This window comes from Anguilla anguilla, chromosome 11, assembly GCF_013347855.1.
Source record: "Anguilla anguilla isolate fAngAng1 chromosome 11, fAngAng1.pri, whole genome shotgun sequence".
Lineage (NCBI taxonomy): Eukaryota > Metazoa > Chordata > Actinopteri > Anguilliformes > Anguillidae > Anguilla > Anguilla anguilla.
In genome coordinates, this window is record NC_049211.1 from 9,451,069 (window position 1) to 9,470,662 (window position 19,594).

A 19,594-nucleotide genomic window follows, 5' to 3' on the forward strand; every position below is an offset into this window, starting at 1 on the left:
GTGTGTGTGTGTGTGTGTGTGTGTGTATGTAAAGCAGCATGTTAATCACAGATAATGATCTCACATATTCATGAGCCGGGCGCAGAAGGCCCCAGAAGCCCTCTCTGCGCGCCGCGCCGCGGTGGCGCTGGCGGGGAGCAGGTGCCGCAAGGCCAGAGACCGCATTCCTCCAGAAAATTAATGTCTGCCCCCCCGTCTATTTCCCCCCGATTGATTTATTTATCCTTTTTACTTACCCAGATGGTTTCATTGATCAATAGACTACTTTTCAAAGGGGGGGGGGAATGCATCAAATTTGACGAAACATTCATGGAATGTTGCGGTACAAAAACATCACAAAAAATCTGCATGAATGCTTAAGGACAGTGATTAAGTTATGTTATGGAACCTTTTGAATAGTAAAAAAAAAACCAGTTTGTCCACAGTTGAATCACAGTGTGCCAGAATGGGTACATTTCTGTTTGTAAAACTCCATCACTTGTACTTCAGTTCTTATACATAAAGTATTTTACAGGGAGATTGGTTAGCAACACTTGAACACTCGAGTGGGAAGTTTTCACCATCCACACGGTGGTGTTATTAATCCTGACAAATCTTCAGAACTGGACATGTTAACCAGGGTTAAGGGGGTGAGGCTATTCTCACGCCTTACCATTTTTCATTTTTACTTTCAGATTTTATGCAGCTGAAATTTGTATTGCTTTGAACTTCCTTCACGAGAAGGGCATCATCTACAGAGATCTCAAACTGGACAATGTCCTCCTGGACCACGAGGGACACATCAAGCTGACGGACTACGGGATGTGCAAGGTGAATCACGCCTGGGCTGCATCAACCGTTTTTTTCATTTTAAAAAGTTCCACAGAATTTCACAGTTATTGAAGCTGGATGGGGAACCGGTCTGTCTGTGTTTTAGGAGGGTATCAGACCTGGAGACACCACGAGCACTTTCTGCGGCACTCCAAACTACATCGCCCCTGAGATCCTACGCGGGGAGGACTATGGTAAGTGCAGGCAGGAAACAGGAACGGTATTTTTTGGAGGGGGTGGGGAGGGTTTGGGCGGAAGGGGCGGGGCCTGTCCACGTCATATGGTGATGGCCACTGATTGCTGTGTTTTTGTGCGTGTGCTGTCCACAGGGTTCAGTGTGGACTGGTGGGCCCTAGGGGTGCTAATGTTTGAGATGATGGCAGGGCGATCCCCCTTTGACATCATCACCGACAATCCTGATATGAACACAGAGGAGTACCTTTTCCAAGGTGAGTCCCCTTCCCTTCTGGGGCAAACGAAGGCTGGTAATCTCCTTCGCCATGATTACTTACAGACCCCGAGCTCACATCATACTTTACTGCTAATGGATGGCAGTGCGGTTTCGTGGTTTGGGGGCCGCCATAGCAACCTGTATCCGGAATGTTGCAGATTCAAGTCCCTGAAGGAAAACTGCCATTGTGCCCTTGACAGAGGCCCCAAATAACCCCCCACCCCTCACCCCCCACCCCCTTTACCATTCAGCTGCATAAAAGAATCATATTTAAAACGTGATCTGCGTTAGTCATGCAGAATAGGTGGGTGAATAATAACGTCAGCTAATGAGTAACGTCTGAAATGGCACCATTGGTAAGGACCGCGCGCCCCCCAGTTTTCCGCGAATTTGCACAGGCCCTGGGTACGAGACTGCCCCTTGCGCATATGACGGAGTGCCAAGCCAATGCTGACATTCCTCCACAAACCCGCCCGGCCCCCCCCCCCCCCCCAACAGCCCCCGCTCCTGGTCCATCTGGACTGTCCGTCCGTCGTGTCCGACTCGGGACGTGGAAGCGTCAGCTGCGGCTCCGCTCGCATTCTGCCCCCCCCCGTCCCCGACAGGGAGGGCAGCGGGGGACTCTTGGATCGTGCCCCAAAGCGCAGAACAAACCCTTTTTGGCGGGGGCTAGCCTGGCCATATGCTGCTTCCCCCAGTGCCGGGCCAACCCTGAACCCCCCCGCCACCCCTCCTCTCCCCCTCCCCCCCCCCCCCCCCCCCGGGCGGGACGGGGGCCCGCGGGCAGATGCTGCCGCAGTAACCGGCGCAGATTTGGGTCGCGTCCAAGCTCCGGGCCCACAATGAAAGGAGCCGGCAGACTGGGCCTGATAAGCGCGGAGACAAATCCACTTAAGTTTTCATTAGGAGACGCAGAAACGAGGGAGGGCGTGCGAGACTGGGGCTAACGCTAAAACACGCGCTTAGCATTCGCCCAGAAGGGAGGGGACATAGCGCACTGTTCATCTGGACCAGAGCCACCCAGTCACGTTATGGTTTTAAAATATCTAATATTATTATTATTATTATTATTTAATGGACATTCAAAACTGTCTGTTAACCGTTGTACGTTTGCGATCACCTGTGTTTGTCACTTAAAAGTATATATTTTTATTTTTATAAATTCCTCGCTGTGTGCCATAGGCAGTGTTTTGGAAGATGTCTTGTTTTGATTGTGGCGCGCTCGCGCGCCGTTCGCGGGGAGATTCAAGGCTGTGAGCTCAGTCCCTGGCGATTGCTCGACCCCGCCGCCGCGCGGCTCACCGCGAGCCCGCCGCCCGTGACGGATGTTTGCTGAATCGCGCATTGTTCGCCTGGCGGGTAATTGTTCTTCTTCTTTTTCCGCCCAGTTATTCTGGAGAAGCCCATTCGCATTCCAAGGTCCCTGTCGGTGAAGGCCGCCAGTGTACTGAAGGGCTTTCTGAACAAGGTACAGGCTCCGCCCACCACCAAAACACCTCCCCACCCCCCACCCCCCCCCCCCCCCCCCCGCCCGCCCCGTTTAACACAACACGCTCTTAAACCCACCGAGACAGAGGAGTGCGCGTCCAGCACCTGGAGGATAAGGCATTACTTTACATTACATTTATTTGGCAGACTCTTACATACAAAAAGTGCATTTTCATGGTCATAGACAACTGCTAAACACAGGTTCAGTAAGGTACAATACTTATTTTGTACAGCTATTTCTAGCCAAGAACACAGTTTAGTTCACACAGAACTAAACTGTGTAAGGCACAGTTGATAGAAATTGTCTGCGCAGTGGTACTGTACGTCCATGAGGTTGAGAACATGGCCGCCGGGTCCACAGGGAGAATATGCAGAATGTCGGAAGCAGGAACTAACGGCTTTCGTTGTCTTCTGAGTTTGAAGTTGTGTAGGAGAAAAGAGAAGTTAGCTAGTTTGTTTTGTGGTGGGGATTTACATATTAAAAATCCTTTGGAGAAAACATGGCGAAGGCTCGGTGTAAATGACGACAGAGCCTGTGACTCAGTGTTATCAGGAGACGTTTTTTCCCCCCCCCCGATGTAGCGCCTACGTACTTTCACTTGTAGCAAAGTCAAACGCCTCACCCGTGTCATTCGACAGAAGAGTTTAAAATTCATAACAATGATTTAAACCCATAATCCAGTGAATGCGTTAGAGGGCATCGCGACAGTCCCTTCCCTTTGCAGACGAGTGTAGCCACTCACCATCCTTCTCCCGGGTCTGCGTTCATTGAACAAAGTTAGAAATTAATGAAAAAAGTCCCCAGATCTCACAGCGCACATTCGGAATGACTGCGCGGCGGTGACAACACCTCCGGGTGCTCGATGGCGTGTGAAGATCAGTACTAGTAAGGCTGCATATGTGCTGCGAATGATATTCATCTTTCTGAACCTCGGCTAATGAATGAATGCAGCGTTGTGTTGAATGCTTTAATGTAATGCTGTGGCGGGAAAATAAATCGGGTCAAGGAAACGGGTCGGCTGAGGATACTTCCTCCTCCCCCCCCGCCGTTTATGATTCCCTGGCCCGTTCTGTCCGTTCTGCTGGGTCACCGGTTCCTGTTGGTTTTGACAGGACCCGAAAGAGAGGCTGGGTTGCCAGGTCCAGACGGGGTTCACCGACATCAAGTCTCACACGTTTTTCCGCAGCATAGACTGGGACCAGGTAAGCCATGGGATGGGACGGGGGGGATGTGGGGGAGGGGGGGTTGGGGGGCGTGAGGGCGGAGTCTGATTGGGTGACGCAACCAGCCTGGGTTTCTGCGAGCTGGGGGCCTGGACCGGGCTCTTTGGGCGTGGCTCGGGGCCACATCGGCGCATCGAGTGATGTCATTGGGCGTCGACACTCTTATGCCCTGCAAATGGCTGCCCGCCTCAGCCTAGCTGTCTGAGGTGTGGCGGATTCATGCTAACTGGCTTCATTTCCTTTTTTTTGGGGATGACCAGTGGAATATGTTTCGCCTCATTTTGGCGCTCTGTTTAATAGGAACTTCTGCGTTGTGGTAACCATGACAACTTAAACCTGATTGCTGCCACCGCTGGTTTAGTACTTATTACTCCCTCTGTAAGGAAAAGGCTTTTAAATTGGTAGCTCTAACTGTTCTCGTAAACAGTCACTTTTAAAAAAATGTAAAAATCGTTTTTCCCCATCGTCCACAGACTGGGTTAACCGTTCACCTGAATCCAGTTCAGATCGTGTGGGTACCTGGTTATGACAACGTTACCTCTCCCGCGTTTCAAATCGGACGAGGGAGAAAAAGAAAGTGCCTCTGAAATGTTTTCACCCACTGCCACTGTTTGCCTTAGATTGTATAGTCCCCCAAACCATTTCAACATACAGAGTCACAAAGTCCACTGAATAAGAGTGAACCGTGTGCGTGGGATGCCTATAGATAGCATACTTAGCAAACACTCATTTACAGAATGGGAGGATTTGGCAGGTAGGACTGGGCGTCTGAATAAAAAATAAACACAAATGGATAGATTGGAAGTGTGGAGGGTTGGTTTTAAGCTGTTGATGATGGCACGGCAAGAAAAGAATAAGGGGGGCTGCCAGGTGACTCATTTGGTTAATACTTAGCGCCACGTTGGGCACCAAATTAATAAGAAAATAAAGTGAAGTTTGAGAATAGGATTCATACGGCAGGGAGAAGATGCGTGGGATTAGGATTTTAAATTGGGTTTGGAAGAGCAGGATTGTCAAACTGAGTGAGGCGGGGTGGAGAATGAGGGGAGGAGGGTGCACTGGATCAGAAGCCAAAAAAAAAAATTGGCATTCAGGCCATTAACGGAATGCATGCCATTTTTATATACATATCCTCTCTCTCTTAAAAAAAAGAAAAGAAAAACAACAGCGGCAGAGCAGCGGCTCGGGGGACGTTTTGTTGAGATGCGCGGCCGTATTGTTTTCGTGCGCGCTCTGACTTTTCCGCGAGGCGCAGACGCACCGCTGTCGACGTCCGCGCTGTCGGATTTGCGCGCGAGCTGCCAGTCAGGTTTATCTGCTCTAACTGGCACGCCGCGGCGGCGGGGAGCCGAGCGCCGCCGCCGCCGCTGCTAGCTGCAGAAGGGCGGAGGGTGACTCACCGCCGTTTTAAAATACGACGCGGGTGCGAGCAAAGAGACGGCGTTGAATAATTCATCGCTCCTCTCTTTTTTTTTTTTTTTACCCTGAAAACTCCATCTTTGCGCAAGACACACCGACAAACGCGCCGCACGTTGTTTCCAAAATGGCCGAACGTAGCGGAGGCTACGGGGCGGGCTGTGTTGCCGAACTCGCCCTTTTTTACGTTAGCCCTGCACCAGGTTTAGCTATGAAAGCATTACAGTAACTAAGGGTCTTGTTGGAGATCATGTCCTACTCATTTTGCCATTCAAACTGATTATAATAATAATAATAATTCCTTACATTTTACATAGCGCTTTTTTCTAAACTCCAAGTGCTTTTTACTGTGATGGGGGGAAACTCACTTCAGCCACCACCAATGTGTAGCACCCACCTGGGTGATGCATGGCAGCCATTTTGTGCCTGAACAGTCAATGTAATATTTTATCACAGTCTACCTATTACGTTTATCATTCTGAAAAAGTTACTGGCGTTGGGTAAAAATCTGTGAAATCAAATGTAGTGTTAACAAAACAATAGTCTCTGTGTAAGGCAAAATGTTAAATTTGTAAAGTAAGAATATGTGGACTACCACCTTTGGCCATGAATTTCGAGTCATCATAGATCGATATTTGTGTTAAACCAAATAAATGTTATGTTAATAAATATAATAAAGGGAATATAAACATGTCTGTGTTATTTTTCTCAGAATATTGGAGACAGAAATAGGGGGAAAATGGTTTATTTTTATGGCAGGCAGATTTAAACAGTAGGTCAAAACTCATTGAGAGAAAACTCACTCAAGCTCATTCTGTAGCCATGTGTTCTGTGTTAAAATAGCTGTTAAATATATTGGTTCATTTCCACATTAACACGTACCGTACTTATAATTTGGTCACAGTTTGCAACATCATGCCATTTGCAGTGTTCTTGGTTATGACCCCCCCCCCCCCCCCCCATCCCCCTCTTAGAAATCCTGGATCCCCCCATGGTACCTGCATGGCAGTTGTACTGGATTTAAGCAGCGATAATGAGTTTTCCTGATGCAACACCTTTGTTCTTATTTAATACTTCACATCTCTGACTTAAAGTTTTAAAGACTAAAAAGTGTTCAAAATTGGTCACACACTTCACACAGTTTCAGACTGGAAGGGACCTCCCGGCTGTTCAGAACAGCAGAGCTCTGAAGGCATTTAATGCTAAAATCTGGAACACGTGCGATGATTTTAGTTTTTCCAAAAAGCAATAAAATCCGAGGGAATCGGGGTGGGATGAGCTGGTAGATTTGGCCTTGAATGGCCCTTTTTGGTTTGGGTCAGTTATGTCAACCAAGGGCTACAGCTCATTGCCCAGGTAGGGCTTCCAACATCCCCCAATGTTCAGCATCCTGAACAGAGCAATGTTATTGACTCTTGAGTGGTGCTACATTCTGTGCTATGCTATGCTATGCTATGCTATGCAAATGGTGTATTTCAATAACCCTTTAATGCTACAGCCGCTTTTTAGTTAAAGTTTTAAGATATTTGCCCCACTGTCTTTGTGATGACATTGAAATCGTGCCAGCCCTCATGACACGGGGGACAGGGGAGGGGGGTTCGGGGCATTTTTATTTTTGAAAAGCCTGTTTCTCATTTGTGTCTCTAATGAAATGTCCCCCCTGCAATCAGCCCCTTGTCTCTGCCCCTCTCGTCCGCTCACTCTTGAGGACGTATTAATGAATTAAACATTCGCAGACGCGATGTAGGTGACCGCGACTGCGAATAAAAGCGAATTCCTTTCCCTTTGTAGTTGCGGCCGCAAATAAAAGTGAATTCTAAATGACTCGGTGTTGAACCTCAGCACTTTTGAGGGTGGGGGGGTGGGGTGGGGGTTGGGGGGGGGGTGTTTTAATTGGTGCTGTGTAGCTGACGCACGCACACCCTCTTTAAAAACAAACGTGAAAGTGGAAGAGATGACATACAGTATTTAGGGGATTCGCAGTGAAGCGGCTTCAGCGTTCGCCTGCGTGACGGTGCCGCGCTGGCGTGCTTCAGACGCGTAGGTGTGTGAACGGCCTGTGTGTGTGTGTGTGTCTGTGTGTGTGTGCGTGTGTGTACGGCCTGTGTGTGCGTGTGTGTGAACAGCCTGTGTGTGTGTGCGGTGTGTGTGTGTGCGTGTGTGTGTGAATGGCCTGTGTGTGTGTGTGTGTGAACGGCCTGTGTGTGTGTGTGCGTGTGTGTGTATGCGTGTGTGTGAACGGCCTGTGTGTGTGTGTGTGTGTGTGAATGGCCTGTGTGTGTGTGTGTGTGTGTGTGCGTGTGTGTGTGAACGGCCTGTGTGTGTGTGTGTGTGTGTGTGCGTGTGTGTGTGAACGGCCTGTGTGTGTGTGTGTGTGTGTGTGTGTGTGTGTGTGTGTGTGTGTGTGCGTGTGTGTGTGAACGGCCTGTGTGTGTGTGTGTGTGTGTGCGTGTGAATGGCCTGTGTGTGTGTGCGTGTGTGTGAATGGCCTGTGTGTGTGTGTGTGTGTGTGTGTGTGTGAACGGCTTGTGTGTGTGTGTGTGTGTGTGCGTGTGTGTGAATGGCCTGTGTGTGTGTGTGTGTGCGTGTGTGTGTGTGAACGGCCTGTGTGTGTGTGTGCGGTGTGTGTGTGTGTGTGTGTGTGTGTGTGTGTGTGTGTGTGGTGTGTGCAGGACACAAGCGCGCTGGCTCCGCCGTGGTGTGGTTTGGGTGGTTTTGGATGGTTTGGGTGGTTTGGTTGGGATGTGGGACCAGGGGAGGAAGCCGTAGCTGGGGGCTCTCGTAATGTGAATGGGACGGCTGAGGTGCGATTTGGCCTGCGGTGCGGTGGGGGGGGGGGGGGGGGGGGGGCTGGGGGGGGGTGACGTGTTAATGAATCTGCCAGGAGGGACAGAAACCGCCTCAAGCTTTCCGTTCTGGCTCGGCGGGGCGGGTGGGGCGGGGTCAGACCCGCGTCCGGCGCCATCGGTCCGCTCCGACGCGGCAGCCGCCTCTGCGCGGGCGACTGGGCTCGTTAACGGGTCAGGGGCGCCGGGTTTTTTACGGCCAGAAGGTTGTGTGTTTGCGTCCCTCGCCTCGCACATGGTCAGCACGTGTGCTTCTGCGGCAGTGTCCAGCTACATAAATAAATAAAAGGAGCACAGCGTTGAGTGAGAGTTGCGTCAGCAGCCATCGATAATGGCTTCTGTTATAACGGCATCTGTTAGGCAGATGATTAACGGTAGTTATTTCAGGAGTCAGGCTGTGGTTGCAGTGGGCTGCTTCATGTTATCTGCCTGTTGCTTCAGATTTGGAAGTTTTTTTGTTTCGTTATTTGCGTGCCTTTGCCCAAAACTGAGGCAGCACTCTTACAAGGAAAGTGATACAGACACTCATTCCTGGCTTTGTGTGTCTAGACAGACCATAGCATTACATTGGCAAGCATTAGCTTATTGCTGATTAGAAGGTTAGATTATGTTAATGATAATGATGTTAATAATTAATCCTGTCAGCATCTCTCTCTCTCTCTCTCTCTTTCTTTTGAGGCACATATTTAAAGAAAACACTTATAAGTTATATCCCTGTTTAAACAAGTGGTGAAGTCCCTCTAAAACTGCAACATTTTAACCCAGAGGGGAAGAGCACGTTGAGTGCAGAGAAGGTGTACAGATTAATGCAGTGCAGCCCTCAGGCTGACCTCCAGTGCTTGTGTGCGGAGCACAGCTGGGCTTTGTAAGATGAACCGGACATCACGGATGGCCGTCGATTCAGGACGGGGGACGGAAATGGCGGAAATGCTATCAGCGTTGCATAATCCTGTCTGTCTGTTACACACATCTGGGCCCACCGTGCCCTTCAGTCAGGATGAGTCCAGCTAAATAACAGTGAAACGTAAATCCCACAAGGGGTGTCCTATTTAGCAGCATGGGCCTAGAGCAAGGGCTGCCTCCCACCCCCCCCACCCCCCCTCGGTACAGTCTGAGCCTGGCTAGAGGTCCGTCTGCATCCATCATCCACTCTGCCCCCCCCCTCCCCCCCCCCGCCCCCTCCCTCTCTGTCTGGATGTCTGCCTGCTGGTCAGTGTCAGGAGGTTGAGCTGGACGCTGGCAGCCTCCCCCGGCCAGTGAGTAAAGGGCAGGAGCAGCAGGCCGGCTAACATGAGTGGGAGAGTCAGGCTTTCTGGGCCGTTCTGTTCCCCCCACCCCTCCCCCCGTGAGCTGCCTGACTGCGTTACCTCAAGCTGAGACCCGTCTCCCCCCCAGCGCCCCCACCCCCCCCCCAGCACCGTCTCTACCCCAGCGAGGCTGGGAGAGGGCCACGTGCACACGTGCTCACACACACCCTGTCTGCACACACGCGCTCACACACACCCCGCATGCACACGCGCTCACACACACCCTGTTTGCACACACGCTGACACACACCCTGTCTGCACGCATTCTCATACACTTCCTGTCTACACGCAATGCGCACACACTCCCCGTCTGGACACACACTCACACACACTCCCATCTGCACACACACTCACACACACACACACACACACACCCTGTCTGCACACACACTCACACACACACACTCACACACACCCTGTCTGCACGCACACTCACACACACACTCACACACACACCCCGTCTGCACACATGCTCACACACACCCTGTCTGCACGCAATGCTCACGCTCACTGCCTGCCAGCCATGCTCAGACACGCATGCTTGCAAGCTCGCACACACACAGACAATATCACACACACACACAATAATACATGCACTCTGTATACACACACACACACACGCACCCCGGGGAGAGGGGTCTAGCTTCATACCCAGAGGAGAGGGGTCTAGCTTCATACCCAGAGTAGAGGGGCCTAGCTTTATACCCAGAGTAGAGGGGCCTAGCTTCATACCCAGAGGAGAGGGGCCTAGCTTCATACCCAGAGGAGAGGGGCCTAGCTTCATACCCAGAGGAGAGAGGTCTAGCTTTATACCCAGAGGAGGGAGGCCTAGCTTCATACTTAGAATTTAGGGGCCTAGCTTCGTACCCAGAGTAGAGGGGCCTAGCTTCATACCCAGAGGAGAGGGGCCTAGCTTCATACCCAGAGGAGAGGGGCCTAGCTTCATACCCAGAGGAGAGAGGTCTAGCTTTATACCCAGAGGAGGGAGGCCTAGCTTCATACTTAGAATTTAGGGGCCTAGCTTCGTACCCAGAGTAGAGGGGCCTAGCTTCATACCCAGAGGAGAGAGGTCTAGCTTTATACCCAGAGGAGGGAGGCCTAGCTTTATACCCAGAGGAGGGAGGCCTAGCTTCGTACCCAGAGGTGAGGGGCCTGGCTACATACCCAGGGTAGAGGGGCCCAGCTGTCTGAGCTGCAGTGAGGTGGCAGTGAAGTCAAGGGGACCCCACAGGACCCCACCGTGTGGGCGATGGATGACGCGACCCGTGTCCCTGTGTGAAGTGCAGCCCTCTGCTCCGACAGACCGATTTCACACCTGCAGCGGGCGCAGGCTGCCGCTAAAGACACCCTCAGTCGCCAGACTTTCACAGCCTGTGCTGCTCGGCCCCGTTGTGTAAGAAAACCTTTCCACTCCTCTTTTTTTCTCTTCTTCTTCTTCTTCTTCTTCTTCTTCTTCTTGCCACCTAAAGTACAGAATATCCTTCGCATATTTTCACATTGGGAGTAGTGTTTTTTCGCTAACAGAGAAGAAGCTAAACGCCGCCAAAAAAAACAGACAGGAAAAAGGGGGCGGAGTCCCCGACTAGCAGCATCCCCTTCGTATAATTTCCCTCGCAGACACAGAGAGAGGCTCCATCTCGTTCTCAGCTCTCCGCCCTCGCAGATGGAGGAGCTGAGGCGGCTTCCCGGGGAAAGAGTTAACTCCGTAAGCCTCCGTGAGGCTGCGGCTAATTGAGGCGGTGCGAGGAGGGTGTTAGCTGCATTAGCGTCGCGCGCGCTCAGAAATCCCTGCACCTGTGCCAGACTGGGGGGGGGGGGGGGGTGGGTGGGGGGGGTGTAGTTAACACGCAGGGACGGGGTGCTGGGAGCAGGAAGCTGGCGCACTGAGCTTGCACTAATGTCATAATCGCCACGCTCCTCTGCTTCTGAGACACACACACACACACACACACACACACACACACACGCACACACACACACACACACACACACACACACACACACACACACAACTCCGGGGCCTGTAATTTTGTTCCAATCCATTACGCCACCTGGGGAGCCCTCTAGACAGCAGGCTCTGTGAGGAGAGAGGGAACGAGAGAGTGGGGGGGGAAGAGAGAGAGAGAGAGAGACTTTTCAGAGAGGAAAACAGGAAAACCAAAAAGACAGAGAAAGAGAGTGATAGCGATAGCAAAAGACAGAGATAGAGAGCGAAAGATAGGAGGAGAAGAGGGGTGGAGGGAAGGAGCGAGATGAAAAGAGCGAGTGAGATACGGAAGGAAAGTAAATGCTTCTAAAAGCTCTCTCACTGCACTATCTCGCTACAGATTGAATGGCGGAAGGCCACAATTTGTAAATCCATAGTCTGAGCTTTCAGACTATTTTCTTCCCTTTTCTAAAATTGCAAAATCATTGCAATATCCTTCTGCGACCCAGCAGGAAAAAAGTTTTAAGCATTTTATTTTTTTTGACATAAATACGAGCATCTTGGGTGACAAAAACATGTTGCAGCGAAAATATTTTCAAAAATATTTTTTATTTTATTTTTTATTGAATGTCCACTGTAGTGCAGGTTTCAGCATTGCAGAATATATGGTTCTTGAGATTAAGACCAGATGCTTATGACCGCTATGGGGGACAAAACTGAATTGCCAAACCTTAGCAGGATATAATTCACGAAATAAATTCAAATGCAGTTTTTTTTTACCTGTTTTATTTTTTCAACTAGGAAATGGTTGAATATCTTTATGGGAAAGTAAAATATGGTCAGCGTTTTGTCTTGAAGGAGAAAGTGAGAGAGAGCAAGAGAGATGGACAGAGAGAGAGAGAGAGTCATCTGGAGTATAAGATGTTTGTTATCTCTGTTTCAGACACGCATATTTTGATTTACTTTGGAAATAAACAAGTAGTTTTTGTTACTTTTGTCTTTTCCTCCGGCTTGTCCTTTTGCTTTAATCAGGTGGAGGTAACGTGACGTGGTTCATTCCCTTTGCGGTGTGTGGTTTAATGGCTCTGCTTCCATCCATCTTTCATGAAGGCTGCTCCTTCTCTGCTGTGCTTCACCGGACCCTCTCTGGTCACGTGACCCTCTCTGGTCGCGTACGAGCGCACTGTACAGCTGGCACTGAAAGGCCCTTCTGGGGGAAAGGTTGTGCCACACAGGTCCGCCCCGGAATGAATATTTTAAGCTCGTTTCAGCGCTGATTGCGTCTTGGCGCTTTGGAAGAGGACCTGAGGTGGGGAGTGCAGAGCGTGCGGGTTCGAATGGCTTGATTTGGATGGGCTGCCGTTGTCCACAGAGTCATCAGTATGTTTTTTTTTTGAAAATGGAATAAGATGGTTGCGAAATGGCAATAAGTGATAAAGTTATAAAATTTGTAATGTAAATATGGCAGTATAGCGGGTAGGCTAAGCCAGGCCTTTCAGATCATTTGATTCCATGTATTCCATAGATTTAAAGGTAATTTAATCTACATTACATTTAGGTCCATGAAGCAAGCACTGGAAGGAAATGTCTTTTATTTGACAAATGCACTGTTATATCATATATAAATATGTATGTGTATGTATGTATATATATATATATATATATATGTAATCTTGAGAAGGCTGTGACAGAATGTTGTGCGACTGTCACATACATGGCATTCATGCATAAAACCCAAGCTCAAATAGAAGCCTGTTTTTCTACTGACGCCCCCATTTCCACCGCACTTTGACTGTGGCTGTTTGCAGGTATAAATATTAATTATATTTATCCCGGTGGGAGATGCTCCTCTCTGAAGCAGTGACACATTTCAGTGTCATTCATCAACACCGGTCCCTCTTTGAACACTGGGTTGTGGCTGCTTTTTAACATGTATAAACTAGTTAATTGATAAATATATATTTTTGGTATTCATATAAGCGTGACTGAACCAAGCGCATTCAAGTAGAACTTTGATTTGTTGTCACTAATGAAATGATCAAAGGATGACAATCAGATAAAACGCAAACATGTTAACGGTTTTTCCTTTATTTTTCGGTTTTGGTGGATTTGGTGACATTTGTGGCGACTGGTGGTCACAACAGTTTGTTTTCATACTCCAAATCCCAGAGTTCCATTCAAGTTTCATTTGAAATTAGGCTACACTGCCAAACAAAGCAGCATGGTGTGACTGTGACTGATAAACCGATACTTGTTTTCCCTCAAAGATGGTCGCCTTCTTCTTTTGTACTTATGTGGCTTCTTCTGATTGTTGGAATAGTTTCTTTTTTTTGGCCACTTGAGCTGCTGGGTTATTATCCGAAGCTGTTTTTTCCCCTTGATTTTTCAGCCATTTCAAAAAATGCATTGAACCGCAACTAGCCTTGTTTATCGCACTCTCCGCCACTGGCTCTTCTGTTCTGCAATCTTCTTCTTCTTTTGATTTTGTGCGCTTGCTCTTTCGCGTTCGCCCGGCAAATTCCTGTGTATTCGTCATTAGACATTCCCATCGGTGCCGTGGGGAGAATGCCGCACTCTTACATACTGTATATGTATATGGATTTCGTACATATGGAATCGCTCCTCTAGTATATAGAAAATGCCAGTGTGGAATGGTATCGAATACGGAATTTCTTTTTTGTATGAAAATGTGAAGGACTAAAGCTTTTTAAAGAGCGCTCCTCCGTGCTCCTCTGCCTGGCCCGGGCGTGTTATTGGTCCCGTGGGGTGCGAGTTTTCTGCTCCGGGAGCAGGACCAGCGGGGCAGGCTGTTTGAGAGCTGCCGGAGACGCTGACAGGAAGTGCCCTCAGCCAGCTCCTCGCTTGCTCACGCTCGCTTGAAAAGCTCTCCGGCCCTCTTCTGCTCCTCCCTCCCAAAACCACAGCAACCACCCGAAAATGAATCAGCGGGCCCCCTCTTTCATCTCCCCTCTGCCCCGCCCCCGGGATCCGGAGGAGGTATCGTGGGGTTTTAAAAAAATTATTATTATTATTATTATTGTTTTGTGTTTAGCTCTTTTCATCCGCTTGGACAGGTTTTGATCGTCAGTGAGCCGGTGGCCCCCATCCCAAACGCCAGCTGCATCGCTCCCCCGCCCCCTAAAGTCTTGATCATCGATGGTGCTCTTGCGGGGGGGGGGTGGGGGAAAACGCCGCCATCACACCGCTGCCATGACTACCACCACCCCGCACTTTTGCCGAATCCCTCAGAAGCGTTGCGTCAAGCAGACCGAGTGCTAGAGATCACGCTGTGGAGCTTTCAGCACGAGGGGCTGAGGGAGAGGGAGAGAGAGGAAACCGTCTACGCGACGGTGTTAATTTCAATAACGTACACACACCACTGCTCTGCACCTGGGACCCGCGGCGTGAATGAGTAGAAAGAGACAATGCTCCTGTGAGTGAAGGATCTTGGGATGGATACGTGATCTCCAGGGCAGGAGAGGGGTGTGAAGTTTTTAGTCAGAGCCCCAACGTCATAGTCACAGCAGCAGTGCCCCCCCCCAGTTTGTGCGCCCCCAGATCTGTGCCCTCCGCGGGGTGCTTTTGGACCTGGGGCCCGGGCCCCGCCCCCTCTCCCGCCAGCGCGGGCCCCGCCCCCTCAGACAGATGGCGGGAGATTGAATATTAATTAATTGCGGCGGTTGCCTGAGCTCCCCGCTCCTCCCCCTCTGAGGAGGTGCAGTAAGGAGGTGAGAGCAGAGGGGGCTGTCAGTGTGGCCAGGGGACGCAGCACAGGGCAGATGGGCGGAGGTGGGGAGGGGGGAGGCTTTTCCCAGGAGACGGCCCTGAATGACGCTGCCCTGCGCCCCGGTCCCTGTGTGAGCTGCACCCCCCCCCCCCCCCCCCCCCCCACAGCCCCCCAAACCCCCCAGGTGAGAGCGGCTGATTGGCTGTAATTGGTCTCCTGTTAGAGCGGCAGGCACCATCTTGCCCTCCCTGCAGGTGAGCCGCGGCGGCGGAGGCTAACTGCGTCATCCGCCTCCCAAACCGCACACGTCCACCAGACGCCGGCTAATTCCACAGCCCCTCTGCTGTGCTCAGCCTTTTTACGCCCCCCCCCCCCCCCCCACCTCCCACTACCCCCATTTAAGCATCCCACAGGCCCCTGCGCTCTTTTCTTTTTTTGCAGAGGAAAGCAACAAAGCCCCCGCGAGTCGCCGGTGTCTGCGCGGCTCATTAAAGCGCGCGGGCCCGGGCGTGACATCAGACCCCTGCAGCAGAGGGGACCAGGCGGCGCGGCTCTGCGCGGCGCGGCGCGGCAGCACAGTCTGCGTCAGGGCCCTGCGCGGGCCCTGCCCACCGAGGCCTTCGCTCCGGCGCTGCTAATGCACAAATCAGCCCGCGCTCCAGATCAGGAGCACAATGTACCAGCCGCGCGTGACGCACTCGCCATAATAACGGGGGAATTGCAATTACCACCAGTCGGGGGGGGGGGTATTCATGCAAGCTCTGGAAACTTTGAAATTATGAAATGAACACATTGGAAAATTATGGGTAGTGTCTTATTATGGACCAGTAAATGCTATTTTAAAAAAAAAAAAAGAAAAAAAGAATGGTTGACATGAATTGAAGCAGAAAGCCATTACCTGGGTTTGTGTTTTTGAGTTAGTGCCTGCCTGTAGAAGCACCTGTTCCTCCAATTTGATTTCTGCCAAAGATAATACGGCATGTTCACTACCCACAGGAATTTTTTTTTTTGTGTGTGTAAAATACTAACTGCGGTCAGCTTAATGAGTCATTTGCAGTTATTTGGCCGAGCGGGAGCTGATTTTTCCCTCTATAATTAACAGCGTTCTGAAATTCCGCACAAGCATTTTACTTACGGCTGAACAGTGTCCATGGTAAAGGCATGTTGTCATAGCACTTCTGTATAGCTGTCTTTTTTTTAAATTTTTTTTTTTGGTGTCCTGGTTCTCCCAATATTTCACACTCTGGAAATATTATTTTCACATTACCAGCTGCCTGCATTGTGTGTCACATGCACGTTTCCTCGAGTCCTTAATTTTAAGATGAATTCAAAATTCAGGAAAACCTGCGTGTAAATGTTCTCATTCATAATAAGCGGAACCCCGGGGAATGGTCACGTGATTGGCTGGTTCTCAGCGTGCAGATACTTGTCCTGTTCATCTTTCACACCATCCGTATTTGTAGAGAAAACAAGCCCCATAAATAATTCAGCAAAAAGGAATATGCCCCATTAGCTGACCATGTAAACAACGGCACCGAGCTGAAGTTCCTCCGCGTTAGTGGAATTTCTATTCGGGCCGCTGCTCGGAAGAGCTGATGTCCCTGCAATAGCACGCTCGGGAGAAGTGGCGCAGAACAGCACCAAATCCCCAGGTGATCCTGGAATATGTGAATGCTTTCCACTGAATCACCACCGCTGTTATGATGAAGCACCACGCATACCCACCTACACCCCCCCACCCCCCCCCCACACACACACATTCTTCCTCCACTTCCCTTTCTCTCCCCGTCTTTCTCCTCTCTGTGAATGCCCTCGCCTTGCTCTGAGAGACACTTCAGTCCATTTAGCGCCAGCATTTCCCGCAATACCAATTCATTCACTTTGTTCTCTCTCGCTCTCGCTCTCTCTCTCTCCCCTACTCTCCCTCTCTCTCTCTGTCACTCACATTCATTCATTCCCTCTCTCTCCTGTAGTTCAGCCTCTGATGCAAACAGCAACACTTAATTAGTGGACAGTTTATCAGATTAAATTTGTCGTGTTCAATTTTGTATCCCCTCATCTGTTAATCTGGGCTTCAGGTAAATATGACTGAATGTTCCTGGCTTCACGGATATGTACTGCAGTGGGTCAGAACTGCACTCTGTGTACTTGTGTGGTGACTCTCCATTGTCCTTTTCTTTGATTGGTCAGACCAGATTTAATGTAGCCTGGTTACAGGTTAGCCACGATATTTCCAAAATCTTCTCAGTATGTTGGGAGGCGTTTTTGTTTAACGAATGCCTCACGGTAACATGTTGATCCAGGTGAAATGCCATGAGGAAGGGCTTGCCCAAGGGACTCGGTCTCTAAAGGCCCATGCTCCAAGCACAGGCTAAGTTCTATAACTGAGACACTCCAAGTCTGAGTCTGAACTATGTCACTAGCTGACTGTGACTATGCTTCTTCCACTGTGCTTCCACTGCAGCGAGACACTGGCTTCATCCTGCTCTTGCAGGTAGTGAAAGGAATAGTTTTAAAGCACAAACTGCGAGCATTATACATCAGTGTAATGTTTTTTCTTAATCAAATGAGTCTGTTCTTTTGAGCTGATCAGCTGTTTTCAGGTTTGGTTTACCTCTGAATAGAGGAACTATTTTCACAGCTACTTGGCTACTGCCAATTGAGGCTAAATGCAATTGAGCAGGCTTCACAAAAATCACTTCTGTTACACCAAAGTGAAATATCCCTTTAAGGCAGGACTCCTTCGGTTCTCCCCTGCTCCAGTAACCTGCAGGTTAACGGTTGTCATCGGTGAGCCGTGAGCGTTTCTTTCCATCGAAGCTACAGCAGCTCGCCCGTGTGTCACGTGACGCGGCTTGTCATGTGGAAAACAGTTCCTAGCGTGGGGGTAGAGTGTAATGGAGGATTGGACTTGTCAAGTTAAAAAAAATAAATAAAATAAAATATGGAAAAATAAGATGGAGGAATGGACGGTGATGCGTGTGGTGTTTCTGTCGTCTTCAGCTGGAGAAGAAGCAGGTGACCCCACCGTTCAAGCCCCAGATGACGGACGACTACGGCCTGGACAACTTCGACACTCAGTTTACCAACGAACCAGTGCAGCTAACCCCCGACGACGAGTAAGACGCCGCCGCCGTAACCCTCTTGCAAATGCGACGCGCGTGCTGTTGAACCCAGGAGCTCTGTCTCTAGAGATGCCTGCTGAATCGAAAAAAAAAAGAAGATATTTTTGAATACAAGAGACGCCAGCCTAATGTGAAATGCTACCGTGTGACTTCCTGTTACTTCAGGATCGCATTAATCCTGGAAGAGCTGTTAGCGAGAGTAGCATTCATCGGGCATCATAATGCAGGCTGCAGCTCGTTCCCCGAAATGTCATTTCACAGAAGGAGCCCAATACACGGTCACAAAAGTAGTCAGGTCATTCTTTCCAGAATCTTAAAATGTCTTTCTCTCCTTGTGTGAACAAAAAAAAAAAAAGGATTTTGACTTCCTGCCCAGCAAGTTAATACCCATCAAGACTTGCAGCGCTGGATGACATGAAATGCAGTCATCTGTGAACACGAGATGACATAATGTAGAGTGTGCCAAATGTGTTTCAAATAGTTTTAAATTGGACATGTTCATGGGCGTGAGTTTTAAACGCCAGCCATTACATTACTGGATGACTGTGTTAAACATCCTGCACACCGGGATAAAAGTTATCCCTTTCACCTTTTTATAGTTTCAGAAATCCTGAACTCATGTGTCTATGTTCTGCCTGATTAATCTCTAAAAGATAAATACAGAACTGCTATGAATTTAAAAGGTAACACCTTGATGTCAAATAGCTCATAGTCCTACTTATAAGAGCCCCATTGCATAAAAAGCTAGATTATTATGTAATGCATAGTTCCTTCCTTATAAAGTAATTGCATTAAGTGGTTTGTTCTGGAGTGTGTTGTGCAGTTTCTGAGATAGACCAGTCTATCATATTATGCATCTCTAGGAGGGTTTTTAGAAGTATTTTAGAAGTTTGAGAAGTATTTCAGGTCAATATGGCATGGCACCTAAATCACCAAAAGAATTCTGATATTGACTCGTGAATTGCCAGTCAAGTTCAAAATACACTCATTAAAATGAAAGAACTGAAATACACTTTCAGAGAACTTACCCCAATTCTTAAATGGTAATTCCCCAGTATGAAGCAATAATGCTGTAAAACCTTCACCCATCAAACCTCCCCTTCAATACAGAAACCCTCGCTACAAAATTCAGAAAAGGAAACAAAAAACCCATAATTATGTAGTGAAAGTGTAATATGTGACAATGGGATTCATTCTAGATTTCAGGGAATGAGAAAATATTTCTCTGGTTTAAAAAAATTGAGTGGCATGATGGTATATGGAGTCATTAAAT

The 19,594-nt window shown here is 49.3% G+C and overlaps 1 protein-coding gene across 6 annotated transcripts in view; it reads left to right on the forward strand.

Annotated features, from left to right (window-relative positions):
* Positions 1 to 19,594, forward strand: part of prkcz (protein kinase C, zeta) — a 138,856-nt gene that overhangs the window by 112,153 nt on the left and 7,109 nt on the right. For all 6 annotated transcript variants that reach the window (XM_035381240.1, XM_035381241.1, XM_035381242.1 and 3 more), the window contains 6 exons: positions 675 to 810; positions 917 to 1,004; positions 1,140 to 1,259; positions 2,650 to 2,729; positions 3,863 to 3,952; positions 18,200 to 18,315. In XM_035381240.1, coding sequence (XP_035237131.1) covers positions 675 to 810; positions 917 to 1,004; positions 1,140 to 1,259; positions 2,650 to 2,729; positions 3,863 to 3,952; positions 18,200 to 18,315 — 630 coding nt within the window. The remainder of the gene's footprint in view (positions 1 to 674; positions 811 to 916; positions 1,005 to 1,139; positions 1,260 to 2,649; positions 2,730 to 3,862; positions 3,953 to 18,199; positions 18,316 to 19,594) is intronic.